The 16,838-nt window shown below is 28.1% G+C and overlaps 2 protein-coding genes across 2 annotated transcripts; one reads left to right on the top strand and one right to left on the bottom strand.

Annotated features, from left to right (window-relative positions):
• Window positions 1–270: 270 nt before the first annotated feature.
• On the bottom strand, window positions 271–3,065 carry LOC142321973 (ubiquitin carboxyl-terminal hydrolase 4-like). The gene has a single exon (XM_075360538.1). It carries the CDS (start codon window positions 3,020–3,022, stop codon window positions 857–859), a length of 2,166 nt encoding a protein of 721 aa, XP_075216653.1. The 5' UTR covers window positions 3,023–3,065; the 3' UTR covers window positions 271–856.
• Window positions 3,066–3,603: 538 nt separating this feature from the next.
• On the top strand, window positions 3,604–16,791 carry Ssb-c31a (single stranded-binding protein c31A). The gene is made up of 3 exons (XM_075360537.1): window positions 3,604–3,770; window positions 11,477–11,651; window positions 16,477–16,791. The coding sequence occupies exons 1-3, from the start codon at window positions 3,708–3,710 to the stop codon at window positions 16,557–16,559; spliced, it is 321 nt and encodes a 106-aa protein (XP_075216652.1). The 5' UTR covers window positions 3,604–3,707; the 3' UTR covers window positions 16,560–16,791.
• Window positions 16,792–16,838: the final 47 nt, after the last annotated feature.

Raw genomic sequence — 16,838 nt, 5'->3', positions numbered from 1 at the left:
TTTTAATTTTCATACCTCGAAACAGAAAACATATTTTTTCACAATTAGTTCTGAAAATTTATCTGTAGTTTATGACAAGAAAAATAACATTTCAATACCTTATAACAATAAAATTAAATACATTATAATTCTTTTTTTTAATCTCTATAAACATTACATTTTTTGTTTTTTTTTACAAAAACAAAGTTGTTAATGAAACAATAATTCAGACATCAAAGTACAGAAAAAATTTCAATAGATTTAGTGATAATTTTTCATACCACTGAGTCTAATTTATCAACTATCAATTAATTCCTATATTCTTTGCTATTAAATATAGTATATCCAATAAGAAAAAAATTTATTTTGGCATTTACCTAAAATTGCCTAATTAACCATACAAAAACTTTACACAGTCACAGAGAAATGTCAATCCAAAAAGACTGTGCTATATTCAAATGATTCTTGAGTGCTTATTTTAACGAAGTTTCATTATAATATTAATTAAAGAGGTAAAAATTGAAAGATTATAGGAAGCAGCAAAATTAGTCAGAATTCTATACTTCTACAAAACAACATATAACTGGTTTATTTTTAACAAGTTCAAATCAGAAAACTAACACCTACAGATAACTACCATACCATTATTATTGTACAAACCATACCTTAACATAATATTATGAGAAAATTTAACTTAACCAAATATCCTGAAAATTCCATATAGTCCATATAATTTGTTTCAAAAGTGGTAGCTTATTTAAATACTTATATGACAAACACAACAAACAAAAACCTTTCTGAACAGAATAATTTGTTAATTAAAAGCTTCGAACGTATATATTATAGATAAATTGAATTTAATCTAATTTATTTATTGTTATTTTTGCTTGTTATTGTTATTTTGTATGTAGAACAATATGTAAGCTGAACTTGACATAACATTTTTTTCAGACTCTGGAGATACATGACTATCATCAAAACAATACCATTGTTTATCTTCTTTATGCTTAGCGTATGCAGTGTAATGTCCACCACTAAGAGTACCATAATGATTAATAACACCACACAAATCATATGATACTGGAGGATGGTCTTTATTAATGAGATAATCATTCAATTTAAAATTTGTCATAGGAAATTCAACATTTGCATTTAGTTTATCTTCCCTACAATAAATTGATGAATCTAGGTACATACCTCTACCCATTGGATCACCACGATTAAAAGTAAACCTTTTAAGAAGAATTATTAACACATTAGGAAGTTCCCACAAATCAAATTTCTTAGTAGCTCTCCTTGAAACTTTACATTTTGGACAGTTCCAGGTATCATTAGCCCCAAGTTTTTCGGTACTCATAAAAATACTTATACAATCTTGAAGATGCAATTTAACTTTTAACTGTGGATTTAATAGGTCCTGAGAAGAAGATGATTCACTCTTGTAAAATTCTTTATGGGATTTTACAGTCCACTGTAAAGCCAAAAACTGTTTTCCTAAACAATCAGGGAATTTTAAAAGAGACCCATCATTTGGTATTTTCTTGGCTTCAGTAGGATTTTGTCCATTAACAATGTAAAGTGAAAAAAGACCATCATTAACATTCATTACATTATCTGAATCTGTTAACATATTTTCACCCCCACACATTTCACTTTTTTTACGGAAATAACGTCCAATTCTCTCACATATTAAATTATATACAGTTTCATATGTGCAAGGAGTTGTAGGCAAAACTACAATAAATGGAATACCAAACATATTTGATGGCAAATAACTAATTTGGGCAGCACTACTACCAGCAGTATCTGAACCAGCATTTGTTTGCCAATGGCACACAGGAGCAACTGTAAACTGATTATCTGTTACATTAACTGGAACATCATAAACCATAAGATTACTCCCAATATTATCAATTTTATCAACACTATCATTTAAACTAAAAAATTTATGAAAGTGGCTCTTAAAAATTTCTGCAAGAATAAATGATTCTGGATTTTTATTAACCCTTTCTGCAATTTTTGTAATAACATCCCTAACAGTACCAAATTTAGATACAGTTATTCTGTAAACAGTAGTTTTCATACTTTGATCATATGGAACATGTAGAACCTTCAATACACAATCAGAATCTTGAGGCAGTGGTAGGGTCATGTAACATAATGGATCAAACTTAACAGAAACTGTCTCACAAACAGGACACACAACACTTGATTTTAAAAGTCCGTGAAAAGTGTCTACAATAATTGAATCACTTTTTCGCAAATAAGATTCCCATGTTTCTTTCGCTAATTCTTGATCAGATTTTTCTGCTTGTTTGTCGTTATCAGAATCCATGTGATTGGTATCTGTTGGTGGAGGCTTTTCTTTTTTTGCTCTATTGATAGCTTCATGTAACCCATCAAGCAAGAATGTTAAAAATTCCTGAGCATCGTGTTGCTGGAAACCAACAAATTGAGCAGCATACCGACCCACTTTCCATTTAAAGGTAGTAGGAGAAACATCTGTGTACTCTCCACTCCACATTACTTTCAGCAGTTCACCAAACGCTTTACACAAGTCTACTTCCATTCCATCAGGTTTCAAATCATTCAAATAGTTATTATTTAAAAAGTACTCAGCTAAGGGAGGGCAGTGACTTAAACACTGTAAAACAGAATTCATGAAACATGTGTTGCCCAAATTATCAAGTCCACAAAGTCCTGGCTTCGTGCGTCCAGTCTGTCCAGTTACTTTCTCAGCAAGTAAAGCATTACTTTTACAAGAGCGTCGCCACGTACCATCGGTTTTCTGTGTTTCAATCACTACCAACTGGCCGCTACGTATTTGTTCATCTTTAAGGGTTCTTTCGACACTCAAAGGATGTGGTTTGGAAGGACTGATATGTGAACAACCCCACATTCGAACGTTTGCTCCGTGAGGAATTTCATAGTATTTCATCATCGCATCTCGCACACTACTAATACAATCATTTACATTAAAATTTTCGGTAAAGTTTGTTGAGGAATCGAAATCTTTACACAGTTTCAACTCAACTGAATACATACTTGGATGGGTATCTGAAAATCCAATTTTTTAACACCTACCTCCTCGGCTCCTGGGAAAAAAATTATTCAGTGCAACTTCAACTGATTAACAATTAAAACATGTCAATTCTTGCCGCAAACAGAATTAGTTCACTTATTCACAATAAATTATATACGTACTGAAACTTGCATTAATAATAATCCAAATAGTCATAACTCCTCACCTAGTGTTACCTTATATGACATTACCAACTGACAAACTTAAATTCTAAAATAAATTTGAAATATAAAGTTCGTAATTTTACAACGGTTTTATTTTTTAAAAAAACATAATATTATAATCGTAAGATTGAGATGTTTTATGACCTGTATATTTAAATTCAATCTAGACATATTTTTATAAAACTAATACATGAATAATGCGTAACAAATTAGTTAGTTTTTTATGCCGCGTTTAGTAACGAGTATTTACTGTGACATTAAGTTCTAAGTAAAGCATTGTGCAAATTTGCAAGCTTTGAAGGTTCTGGCCTGGTAATCCAAAAGGCATTGAAGAAAAACCGTTAATGATTTAGAAGTTGCTGTAGCACAATTGGCAACATTGTACATTTTCCTACCGGCGTAGTAGCTGTGACTGTGTCGAGTTTGTTGGAGAGAAGTGATTAAGTTTTTTTCGTCGTTTTGATATTGATCTTTGTTTCAAAATGCCTAAAACTAAGAAAGCCGCTTCTTCATCGGACTCTGATTCAGATTCTGGACCTGATGATGTATGTACAATTTATAATGTATAATTTTTATTATATTCTCGTAAAAATTTTTTATTTTATTTGGTAGATACAACACTATATATCTTCACGATATATTCTTATATATCGTGAAGAAGTTAGCGATTACTAATTATTATAGTTGCATTTCAGTTAATCATGGTATTAAATTCATATGGGATTGAATTGAGTGTAACTAATAATACTTGCCATTACGGAACAATTGCTTGCGAGTACGCTGTAATAGCGTATTCGAAATGCCTACATTTCAGGCTATGGTGAATGACGATTTCCATGTTTAAAGATTCACTTTTCAGAGAATTTCAGCTTTAAAAAATATTTATTAATTATAATTGGTTTGTTGAAATGAAATTGTATGTTTTCATGTTGTTACTTGCCTCTCTAGTATTAAATTTTTACAGATTTTTATCTCGCAGATTGTAATCATTACCAGTAGTAATACCTTCAGGAATTCGCTTAACTTTTTTTTTGAATTTAGTTTGTGAAACAATTCTATCATGTGAAATCTTTACAATTTTCGTTTATGAAGTACAAGTTTGAAATGTGATGCCGATTTTTTTAAATAGTATTGTAATTACAATGGCAATTGTTTTGTTGTAAGTTTAGGTTTATTAATTAATTACTTTTCTTGTAATTCATTAGTTATATTTGTTATGTTACACATATTTATTAGTTTTACTTTTAACAATACATACCTATGTTTAAAACAAGATCTGTTTTAAATATAGATATTTGAATTACTGTAAAAATATCTAATTTTAAGAATGTTCAGTTATTTTATTTTCTTGCAGTAGTTAAGCCTCTTGTATTAAAGTTGTATTGTTAGATTTATATTCTTTTATATGCTAGCATATTTAAGAGAAAGATGTGATGGATGAAAAAACATCAGACCTTACCCTGGAAAGAAATTGGATTATCCAATCTATCATCTTCGATAAATTTTCCCATTTTTAAGATGCCCAGATTATTCGTAAAACTTTTCCTTGGTGCACAAAGAATATAGAATAAATGTAATAATAAATATAATAGAGAGATGTAGAATTTTGCTTTACTTTTATTTTCTTATTTGATTTAGTCTGCATTAATAAGTAAGTTTATTTAAAAAAATAAAATAATAAGAATGAGAAAAGAATTCTCATTAAAAGATGGATTATGAGTTGATTTTTTTGTATTTTCAGTAACATCTGAAATAACAATAGAAGAACATTCTAATTTTTATTATTAATTTGTTTCATAAAATTTATTGATACACATTGTCATAAAATCCATGACATATTTAAGATTCATAGTTTAATATCGCCAAATTTCCAGGAATTTTGAAGAATAAATAAAATCATAGTGTATTTTTTAGTATTAATTTGGTAAAGCTATTTCTTATGTTTGTTTTATTTTTTATATGCATAAGAATGATCCAACAAAATCTCATGTATTTATTTATTTTCAATGTTAATTTTTTGGTGAATGAGACTAGTTTGAATTTATAAATTGCAAAAATTTAACTCAGAATATTATAATTACCTTAATACAACTGTTATTTATTTTACTCCATTAATGATAGTACAATTTTTTGATCCTAAAATTGTGTAGTCATTTTATCAAAAAATTTATGCTAAAAGATAGTTTTTCAGAATTCAAATTTGGGGATATTTCTAAGGGTTTTCCTACACAGAATTATTTTCTCGGGTCACCATTAATAATAATAATTTAAAAATAAATTAAATATATTGTTATTCTCTAAATGAATATCAATTTTCTGACAAAAAAAACTAGTTTGATATGTATATATATTAATTTGGATGGATATAATATCTATAATTGATCCTGTAAAATAACAGTATTTGGATGGAATTGAGCTAACTTCTTTCATGTGTATATGTTTTTATTCACGCTTGAAGTTCACAATATTAGATATATAAAACAATCTAGATAATATCTCATTATTCTTATCTTGTTTAACATATCTAGTTGTTTGTTTGTTTATCTGCCATGAATTCTTGTTCACTGAACAAATGTAGTGGATCTTCTGTTATTATTTTGTCTTCCTTTCAACACAGACTTTTACATCCTTGGTAATTTTTACTCATCATTTCACATAAATTTTAGATTTTCTCTACATATTATCAAAATATAGGTATTACTTAAAACAAATTAATTATATTAAAACACAAACACTGATTTTTTAATATTGTTGTAACTAAAATAAAGATAATTTATGTACAGAATAATTAGTTACAAAATGAACTATTTTAGGCTATTTTTTGTAACCTTTTATTATTAATGACAGTTTAGCAACCTAATTATCTGGTGATTATGAAAAAAGATAGTAATTTTGTTAAGATATCCCTTTCATTATTTCTAAATTACACAAGCCGAGGCATAAAATTAGTTTCTGCCATGTTTTACTGTTCACATCTTTAATATTCTGGTAATGGATTTCAATTAACTTACAATGAATAGTTTAACAATAGAAAATATCATCCTAGTTTATGTCCTTGTTCAGTTTACTTATCCACTTCAAGATATCATTTATCTCAAATATGTGTTTCATATGTCATTTAAAACATTTCACTTTGTATTTGTTCTTTTTCTATATTGTTAATTTTATTTGATAATAACAAAATTATTCCAACTTACTTTACCTCACAGCCAAATTATTCCAAATGGTATATTAAATTACATTTTCAAAATTGTGTATCATTCAAATCATTAACAGAATTTCTCAAGATCATTTTTTTTACTTCATGTATTATTCACCACAGAAGCTTTTAAAGCTTGCATATGAGAATATGGAAATGACATTTTTGTAGCATATGAAAAATTCCACCTATTAGGGATTCAAACCAGGCATCCCAAGATGAAAGGCTCAGATACAACCACTCAGCTCCAGAGATTGGAGGTTACAATTTGAATTGTGACTATCTATAAAGTAATAGAATTTATTAGTTTCTACTGTACCTGTAAAATATTATTGAAAACAATGATGAATAATGTGTTGAAACATAAGTCATGGCCAGCCTAGTTTTGAAGACATTAGCAAAGCTTTTTTTTAGGTGAGCAATCATTTTAAAATATTCTTTTATTAAAATTAGAGTGGTACTGATGGTTAGCAGAATAGTAGCAATGTTTCCACGCATCATAAAGAATAATATGTCATTTAAAAACTGATAAATAATTTTAGCAATTAATTGATTTTTGGAACAATTTTTTGATTCTAGCTCTACTCATAATATAATACAGGTTAATATTCATTTGCTACTTAATAAATGAATATTAAAACTATGAAATTGTATGAAATAAATTGTATTAATTATTATATTAAAATAAAAATTAGGGACTCTCCTCAAATTTTGATGAAATTTGGAGTACACCTTATTTAGGACCTAAATCATTAGTTAACAATTGAAATTTTTTATCTGAAACACCTTTCACTTGAGTTACGTCCCTTGTAAGTTACACAGAACTATCAAAAAACGTTTGTAACTCAACATTGCACAAGTATAAAATGCATTATTTTCAGGTTAAAAATCTGTTTAAGTTTGTTAAGTAAGTTGAGAATGAGATTAGATTCTGTTAAAATAAGCTTAAGTACAGGATACAATATTTGCTAAGTAAATAACTTGATTAAAGTGAAATTTTATTGAATTTGGTTGTTAAGTTTAGTTAACTAACTATTGCATATATTGAACTTTGTACGATATCAACTTAACCTAACGCTCGCTAACTCCATCTAATTAACATTAAATTGACAGATTTGTAGGTTGAGGACGTATATATACGACAACCAGTTATTTAATCCAAAAATAATGTATGTTACATTTGTACATTGCGGAATTAAAAGTTTTTGGTGACTACTGTGTAACAATGAGGGAAGTAACTCTCTGGTGAAAGTCATTTCCAATAAAAAAAATTTCAGTTCTAACTTGGGCCCTAAATAAGGATATTCCAAATTTCATCAAAATCAGAGGCAAGTCCCTAATTGTAAATAATAACCTATTCTACTTGTGAAAATAATAGAAAAAGATCATATAAACATATGTTCTAAAATGCTTCATTTGCGAGTTAAAGCTAGTAAAAAATTTTGCCCAGATTTCAGCTACTCCAGTGAAATCTGAGGTTGAGGTAAACAATGCTGTTTGAAAATATAAATACATAGAATTTTTCTCTTAACTTTTCTTTGTTTTATTCAACTTATCTTGCTACATTTTGTTCAGAATTAAATTCTCTACAAGTTTTGTTTAAAGTTTTATTACCCGTTTAACAAAGTTATGTACATCAAACATAAAAAAAAATTTTTTCTACAATTTATTGGTTTTTACTCCCAGATTTCTAAAACTACTGTAGATATGGTTCTGGGACCTATTTTATTCAATTTTTCAGGTTAAATCCATATGAAATCACTAATTCTGCCCCATAATTAATGTCCTAAAATTTCAGTATGACCTTATTTCAATGAGGTAGTTGAAACCCGAACAAAATTTTCATTAGCTATAACTCGCAAACAAACGCTTGAGGACATATGTATGTATGATTTTTTCCATTATTTTCTAAAGTAGAATAATAGTTAATCAAAGTCCCAGCAAAAAGGTCATGACACATTGTGTGTGTACGCACGCACGTGTGTGTGTTAAAGTTTTTATTAAAGGATGATGCCCATTGTATTAGCCAGTCTATTTATTTACACCATGATTTCATTTATTGTGTGACCCTTGCGTATTTTTCAGGTATGAGAAATTTTAGAAAACAAATTTTGTCACCTTCTATCCCTTATTTCTGTGTCTTTATATACAGCAGTCTTTAAAATTTTACTTTCTTATTGGAAGAAATAAAAGTGTGGCTTTATTTTATAAACAAAATTATTTTTGAACTTGCATGTTTGCGGTGTAAAATATATAAAAAGGAATAGTGGTATTTGAATATGTAGTTAAACAATTAGTTGTGCTTTACAGTATTAAACATATTAAATTATACTTTAAATCATTTTTTTCAACCTTGGGGTCATAGTGATACAAATGAGGAGTTGTGAAATTAGCCTACAACTTTACACGTAAACAATAATGAAATCATTTTATGAGGAAAAAATCATTTATTATAAATATTTTACTTAAATCTATAAGTACACATGTAAAAAAAAAAATAAACTTGAGATGGTTGCATTTGTTTTTCATTTCTCTATATGTTATAAAAGTTTCTCTATATGTGGATGTATGTTAGAAATACACAAAAGCAAATTGTTTTCAAATAATAAAAGATGATTCCTATATTTAGTTTTTAGCGTAACCATAGACGAAAATCCCTTTTCGCAGAGGTAAAATGTGCAAAAGGGATTAATATTTTCAATGCTTCTATGACTAAATTTTCATATTCACTTGAATGAGCAAGCCAAAAACGTATCTAAATCTTCAGATGTGAATTGTAGTTGTAACATTTTATCAGCAGACATTTCAATGAGCTGGTTGTGAATCTCAACTGGTAACTTAGTAGATGCAACAGTGTTTTCACTAAATAGACTCTGTATCCATTTCTTTAAGAAATCATTTTTAACTTCCAGGAAATGATCCGCCAACTGATTTTTAGCTTATTTAAATGTATCTTCATGCCATCCAAATTGAGGTATCTAAGTAACTGGATTCTTCAACCAAATTGTTCTCAATATAATTGGAAGTGAGGTTAAGAATAATCCAGATATCAAGCTTCTTGATGAAAGCATGAACTGTGTTTGTCATTATTAAAATGTTTTTATCACATTCTTGTAAATTCACATTCCAAGTTATTTAAAATGCAAAAGTACATCAGTTAAGTAAGCCAACAGTAACATATACTTATTCTGTAAAACCAGTGAGAATGACTTTTGCGTTCCGTTATCCTGGAAAAATATTATTAATTTATCTTGTAATTCCAGCAACCAAGTTAATACTTTCCCCTGCAATAACCTTCTGATTTCTCTTTGAAAGAAGTTAGATTTTTTTTCTTTTTGCCTATTTCATTTCATAATTTACCTACCTCCTACACCTATTAAAACACACCATATCAATTGCAAGACTCTGCTGCATACATGACTCACTTCATTTTTTCACAAATTTGTATGTTTTGCATAAGAAGCCAATCGAAAAAAAAACAGTTGCACTGTTTGATTGCACACTAAAAAAACCAGGTCTCAATTATTATTATTTTCAGTGAAATTACACTTTAAAAACTCTAATAGAGGCACCAGACACACACTTCGCATTCAAAATTCAACTAACGTTCTACAACCCCTTATGCCTCTTACACTGCTCCGAACACAACGTGTTCAAATGTATCATATGCATGTTCGAACATGACACTCTCACAGTGAATATTATGCAAGCAGACCAAATTACAAGGAGCACATACACATCAAGTTGGAACCTGTAAATTGCTCCTGATTGTATACTTCATCCATGCACGCATGTTCATACCTGGCATCAAGTAGCTAAATAGTTTTAACTAGGTTTCATTGGGTTGGGGTTTTGGGGTCACAAGATATTCATTATATATATTTTTTTGCATTTTGGAGGTCGTGGAGCTATAAAATGGTTGAGAATCGCTGCCCTACATATTTTCAAGGTATCTTTAAAGTATTTCATCAGAAATTCTCGAAGTAGATTTCTCAGCAGTAGACACTCCAAAAGGCAACAAATTAATAAATAAGTGATTGAACTTATGTCACAATATACTGTGTAGGGTCTTTTTGATTATAGATACACAATACTGTAAAGTTCAAACCTCAAAAAATTGAACGTACCAAAATATAGTATTAGTGCAGTTATTTTTTCTAAATAAAAAATTAATAATTTGCTTAATAGATATTTAAATAAAGAAATAATGAAAGTAAATGTAAAAATGCAGTAGATTTAATTGAGGTAAAAAAAATATATATATATATATATAGTTAAAATTAATTAATAAATCAAACTGGTTTTTATATAGTTGAACTTTGGTATGATAAAAATTTCAACGAATTTTAACCAAAAGATATAGGGTAGTACACTTACAATGATTTAAAAAGGGCTGCTAACAGAAAAGATCAAAACAAAATTGTAAATTTGCAGCCAGAAACAGTTATTGGTTCTTACATCATATAGATTTTTATATTAAAAATGAAATGTTTGACCAAATCAAAAATTAAAATTACTGCAGGACTAAACGAACTGTAACAAACAAAATCTTAAGTATAAAGTATAATTGAAAACAGCATTGCTAACAAATAAATTGTGATATGTATAATTAATTACATATATGATATGTATAGGTCTTGCCAACCTTCTTGATAGAATTATAGAATCTCACTTTCATATGCTGTAGAATTTTGATTATATAATATGCACAAGCATTGAGCTTGAGTATTGAATTATCTTCTAAAAAATAACTGCAGTTGAAATCTCCCCCACCTACTTTTTTGTAACAGGATAATTATCAGAGCTACAGCATCTGTTAATTGTGGGTGCCATTAATAAATTTAAAGGTTGTTAAGTTTTTAGCACTGCAGAATTTACACATATATTCAACAATTTCTAAGTAATTTTTACTTTATTTTACCGCAATTTAAATTACATGAAATGATCTGCTGAAGAAGTTTGATTGTAAAAATTATTAGGTCAATATTTTTAGGTCTAATCCAATATTACTTTTAATTATTGTGTTTCTGTTTTGTTGTTTTTTTCAAACAGAAGAATCCACCACCAAAGAAATCAAAATCAGGTGGGAGAACAGATGAAGGTGGAGTTCCAACTTGGCAACTGGAAAGTAGAAGATTTGTAAAAGTTAGAGAATTTAAAGGAAAGGTTATGGTTGACATTCGAGAATATTACGATGCAGATGGGGAACTTAAACCAGGAAAGAAAGGTAAACTTACCTGACAATATTTTATTCAAGATCATGAAATTTGAATTTTACTATATTTATGTTATATTGAGTAATCTTAACAAAATTAAAACTAATAGGTTAATCCAGTCTTGTCAGTCTATCTGTCACTTCTTACCTTAACAATTTTTAAGCAGATGTTAAATGGTATGCACTACATATTTCATTACCATTAACCAATGTGTTCATAAATATTGTGTACAGGGTCGACACATATTTTATGTTTTAAAATAAAGTTTTACTTCGAGGTTATGCAAACTAACTTACAAAAGCAGGTGGTCAGTTTGCAATGGAGTCTATACCCTTTTGCAGGTAGAAAGAAGGAACCCCTATTTTGCATCCAAGATGGCAGCTTCCAAATGGTTCATTTCCTGAGGGTATTCCATTAATTTAATTCAACAAATTTTCAAAAATTTTATTGCATCACGATTTTGATGATATTTGGTATATAACTGCCCACCTTGTAGTGGTCAAAAAATATTTTTTTATATTTAAAAAAAAATGTTTCTTGATTAATAGACTATTTTCCAACAGGTAAAAACAGCCACTTTCGTCACTTTTTCCATAAGCTGTAGCATTCTTATTTTACATCATACAAAGGTAAAAAAGGACGTTTTGGAAAGAGTAAAGATGGAACTTCATCTGTGTACTCAAAATTCATTTTTTTTTTTCTAATTTTTGGCCCAAAATAAATAATGAAAAGCTAGGCTAACAGGCCTTTTTTTACCTTTTAGGTACTAGTAGTACTTATAAACAAAATTGGACTGATACCAAGTGTCCTTAATTAAAAAAGTGGCACAAAATCCTAAGATTTTGAGTTACTCATTTTTGGAGCCCTAAAACCATACGTGGGACAGGTGACAAAAATCTGAAATTTTTACAGCAGTAAGTACATTTTATATACTTTAAAACCATTTAAAATTTATTTTGTTACTCAAAGGGGTTGACATGTAATGAAGTCATCAAAACTGCTAAAAACATCTTTCCTTCTAACCATGAACAATGTGTCCAAAAAATTCACAGCATATTTTTTTCAGATAATAATGTAGGTCTACTAAACAGATTATATTTCTATAATGAGTTAGTCAATATTCTAGATAGTTTACTACTTTAAGTATGACTCGTACACACAAACTCATGTTTAAACACAAAAGTGAATAGACATGCATGGACATGAATGTTTGCGTAATCCTAAATGTAAACATTGTAGAAGGCTCAGTTACTGTTTTTATTTTAATGTGATATGTTGTATTGTTGCTAATGTTAATGTGGTGGTTAGGTAATGTACACTTGTTTATAAAGTAATTTTATTAGCAGTGAACTTCTCTTTTATGTGATATCTTTTATTTTTAATTTTGTTTATTAAAGAAATTTTTATTTTAGCTGTAGTGAAACTGGAATAAGATAAAGTGAGTTGCCATTGGTAGTTTTATAATTTATACTAACTGTATTGTTATTGTAAGAACCCTTACATTTTACAAAAAACAGATTATGGAGTGTTCAATTGGCATTCACACTGCAACAGTATGTCACAAATTGACTTACAATAGATCTTCAGTATTTTACGATATTTTAGAGTTTACTGAACAGCAAATAGCATTGATATCTTTAAAAAGTGAATGTACTGAAATAAAAAATATCTGTACTTTTCATAAAACCTAATATTTAGGTAAATATTTTCATATTAATGGGAAAAGTTGCTCTGACCCATTTAGCTGTCATACTAAACCAGTTAAAAAAATATGTAACCATTGTAAATTCTGACTTAAATTTAAATTAAATTGAATTGGTTTATTTAAATTTGTGAATTTATTTGTATTTTATTTTATTATAAATTATTTTGTTATATGGATTTCTTAATATGTTGACGGATGATATTTTTTTAAAACATAAAAGTTAAATTAATAGCAGCATGATTCATTAGTTATCAAAAATTCCTTCTTAAAATAGAATTTTTAGAAATATAACATTATGCTTGAAATATGAACAAACTCAATGAGCTCATTGATACAATTCAGCTCATAAATGTCACAAATTTACATCTGAATTTCAGTTACAGAATTGTTTTTTGCCAGCAAAAATCAGATTACTCCTACTTCACACTTGGCTGGATCACGAACTGTAGCATTCATTATAAATGGATGAATGTAAACAACTAATAAAAAAATGGCTAAACCATTGTTGCTAACGGCTAACTATTGATTCAAATAACCAAAATATACAAGCACCATCTGTTTACTTCACATACATTCACATACAGACTTAAAACTCAAAATGGACCATACTTTAAAAAATGCCTCCTATTGATTTCAAATAAATTTTTATTTTCAGTTTACCTGCTACACATTTTTTTTATAATGGGCATACCGAAAATTAAAATAAATCTATTTTAATTTTTTCAATTTTTATAAAACAAATTCTGTTTATTGTCTAGGGGGCTATTTCTTAATTCTTCATTCCCATATGACCTGCATCTCCACATGTTTATAAAGATTTTTATATTTAAATATAATAATCTGCAAATATGAAATTCATAGTATTTTCATACATTTATATAAATATTAGTGTATATGTGACAAAATTTAAAAGTTAAAAAAAGACAAACTTTAGAGTTTACAAAAGAGTAAACTTTACAAAAGTTAGAGACTCAAACTTAATACATCTTGATTCTGAGACTGGAATAATCCCATTAAAAAATCTTTAAGTGGAGTTTACTCCTAAATGGGTCCAATTTGGAAGGTGCCATTTTGGATTTAAAACAGGGACCCTCTCCTACTACACTGCAAAAAGATGTGAATAAACTCTGTTGTAAGCTAATCACCTGGTCTTGTTAGATTCTAGTATCCCTTAATGGAAGCATTTTATTTTACTGCTTACAACAACAAAAACTATTAACATTTTAATTTAATTGACTTGCTTAGATAGCAAAAATGAAGTTTATGTTTAAAAATAGAAAACTGCTTCTTATTTTGTGGAGAATAAGAACACCAATATTTCTCCTTTGACAGGTTGCACTCAGAAAAGAATTAACTATAGAACCAAATTTTGATAAAAAAGAAAATGTTTTTCTTTTATTATGATTAACATTTAATGTAGGTAGTCCAGGAGTTATACAGGAAAGGGTTTAAAAAATAATGAAAAAATTTAAAATGTTGAAGAAATTTGTCATAATATAACTTTTGCCATTCAGTGTTCTCTTTCTCTAAACATTAAATTCCTGGATATGCGTTTGTTATAAAAAAATTTCTATATTTTATTCAAAATTTCCTACTTCTTCATTAAATATTATTGTTGATTTTTTAATATAATAAATATACTTTTATGATGTAATATCTAACAAAAAAGTATATTTTTTAAAATTAGGAAAACTGGAACCTGCTGTTTCAAAAATGTCTATGAATTAATAAATTTGTATATAAAAAGGAGTTCAAGGATACCTTCCACCTTCTAAATAATCTCCTAATTTATAAATAAAACTACTTCCAAGTAGTCTTAAATTTGTACTAGTTAAATAGTATTTGATTCTCTCACTACCTTACCTTACTGGTTTCAGGGTGTCTTCCCTGAAGTGAAAAAATTTGATTGCTTTGTTACATTATTTAAATGCAGCATAAATTAAATAAAACAGATTAGAAAAAAAATATATATATATATAGCTTCTATATTTTTAATTCTATTTTTATTGTGATGGTTCTGTTTTTCAGTTATGACCTAAGAAATTGCTTTTTTAATTATTTTTAAAGACTTCTTAGAGGTCCATTTGGAAAATCCAACTAAATAAAAAATATAACTGGAGGGAATGATTATAATGAATGGTCCTGATTTACTTCTGCTACTGTTAAAAGCCTTTTTTCAGTTGTAAAAACTTTAAAGTATTATTGAATTTACAAAGTAAAAGAGCATCTCAGTGAAGTAGGAAAATATAAAAACTTGGTTAATCAATTGACATTGGGTGAGGGTGCTGAACTTACTCATTTAATGCCATTTAGTAAACTGTGGACAGGTGTTACCATGCTTTCTGTGTTAACTTGTTATAAAAATGATGACTGCAATATTATACAAAGTTTAATTTCATAATCATTTTAATACACTGCGTCATAGGCAAGTACTGTCTGTTCATGCAATTAACTTATTGTGGATTAAAAAGTTTGAGGAAACTGAGTGTACAGTAAATTTAAAACATAAAGAAGCATTATAAAGTTTATAACCCAGAAACATTGATAGAGTTTGAACTACCCCAACATGCACTCCAAAATGTTCTTCAATTAAACATGCATTAGCACTGAATATTAGTGAACCATTGAATCTTAAGAAGTTTTCAACCCTATAATTTAGAACAATTTTGAATAATCCAGATTGGTTAGGAATTAAAAGATGCTGATTTGGTTGCTCGCATGAATTTTTTACTAAGACTACAAGAGTGCATAGATCGTAAGGGTACCAACATGTCAAGTGTTGTTTAAAAAAAATAAAATGGCATATTTTACTTAACAGATAACTTTATAAACATTCATGTTAAAATAAAAACGTTTAAATACAGAAGTTGTTAATTTTCCCAATTCCCTGACAAACCTTTTATTTAAAGTATAAACTGTCTTTTGTATTATCTGGTGATGTGCACATAACATTGCTTTACACAATTTTGGAAAATTCAAATCTGTTAGTTGAAATATAATGAATAATTATTTATCCAATTGTCTGTGAAGCTCCATTTTCTTTGGACAAATTAAATTAATATAATACATCCTACATTAGTGTATTTTTTTTTTTTTTTTAATTAAGTATGATTTTGGTTTTATTGTTACAGGAATCTCTTTGTCTGCTTCTCAATGGAGGAAATTTTTGTCATATGTGAATGAGATTGATGAAGCTGTGAAGGAAAAATGTTAAAAAGTATTTTTGTAATAACTTTAATATTATATATTATTGTTATTATTAGGATAACATATACCGTATTTGATATTTGTTACTGTATCTTATGCATAATAATAATTAAAATGTTTTTGAGGGAGTGACAGTAGTGTTTGTGGGTGTGTGTGTGTGTGTGTTTGTTTTAAATAGCAGTAGATTGTGACAATTTTTTTTTACTCTCTCTGGAAAATAAAGTTTATTATTACTAGTATTAATATGATTTTTCTTGATTATCCCTGAACAATGCATTACTTTAAT

This window comes from Lycorma delicatula, chromosome 3 (genome assembly GCF_047948215.1).
Source record: "Lycorma delicatula isolate Av1 chromosome 3, ASM4794821v1, whole genome shotgun sequence".
Classification (NCBI taxonomy): domain Eukaryota; kingdom Metazoa; phylum Arthropoda; class Insecta; order Hemiptera; family Fulgoridae; genus Lycorma; species Lycorma delicatula.
Note: the sequence above shows the minus strand (reverse complement) of the source record. Positions and strands in the feature narration are given on the sequence as shown.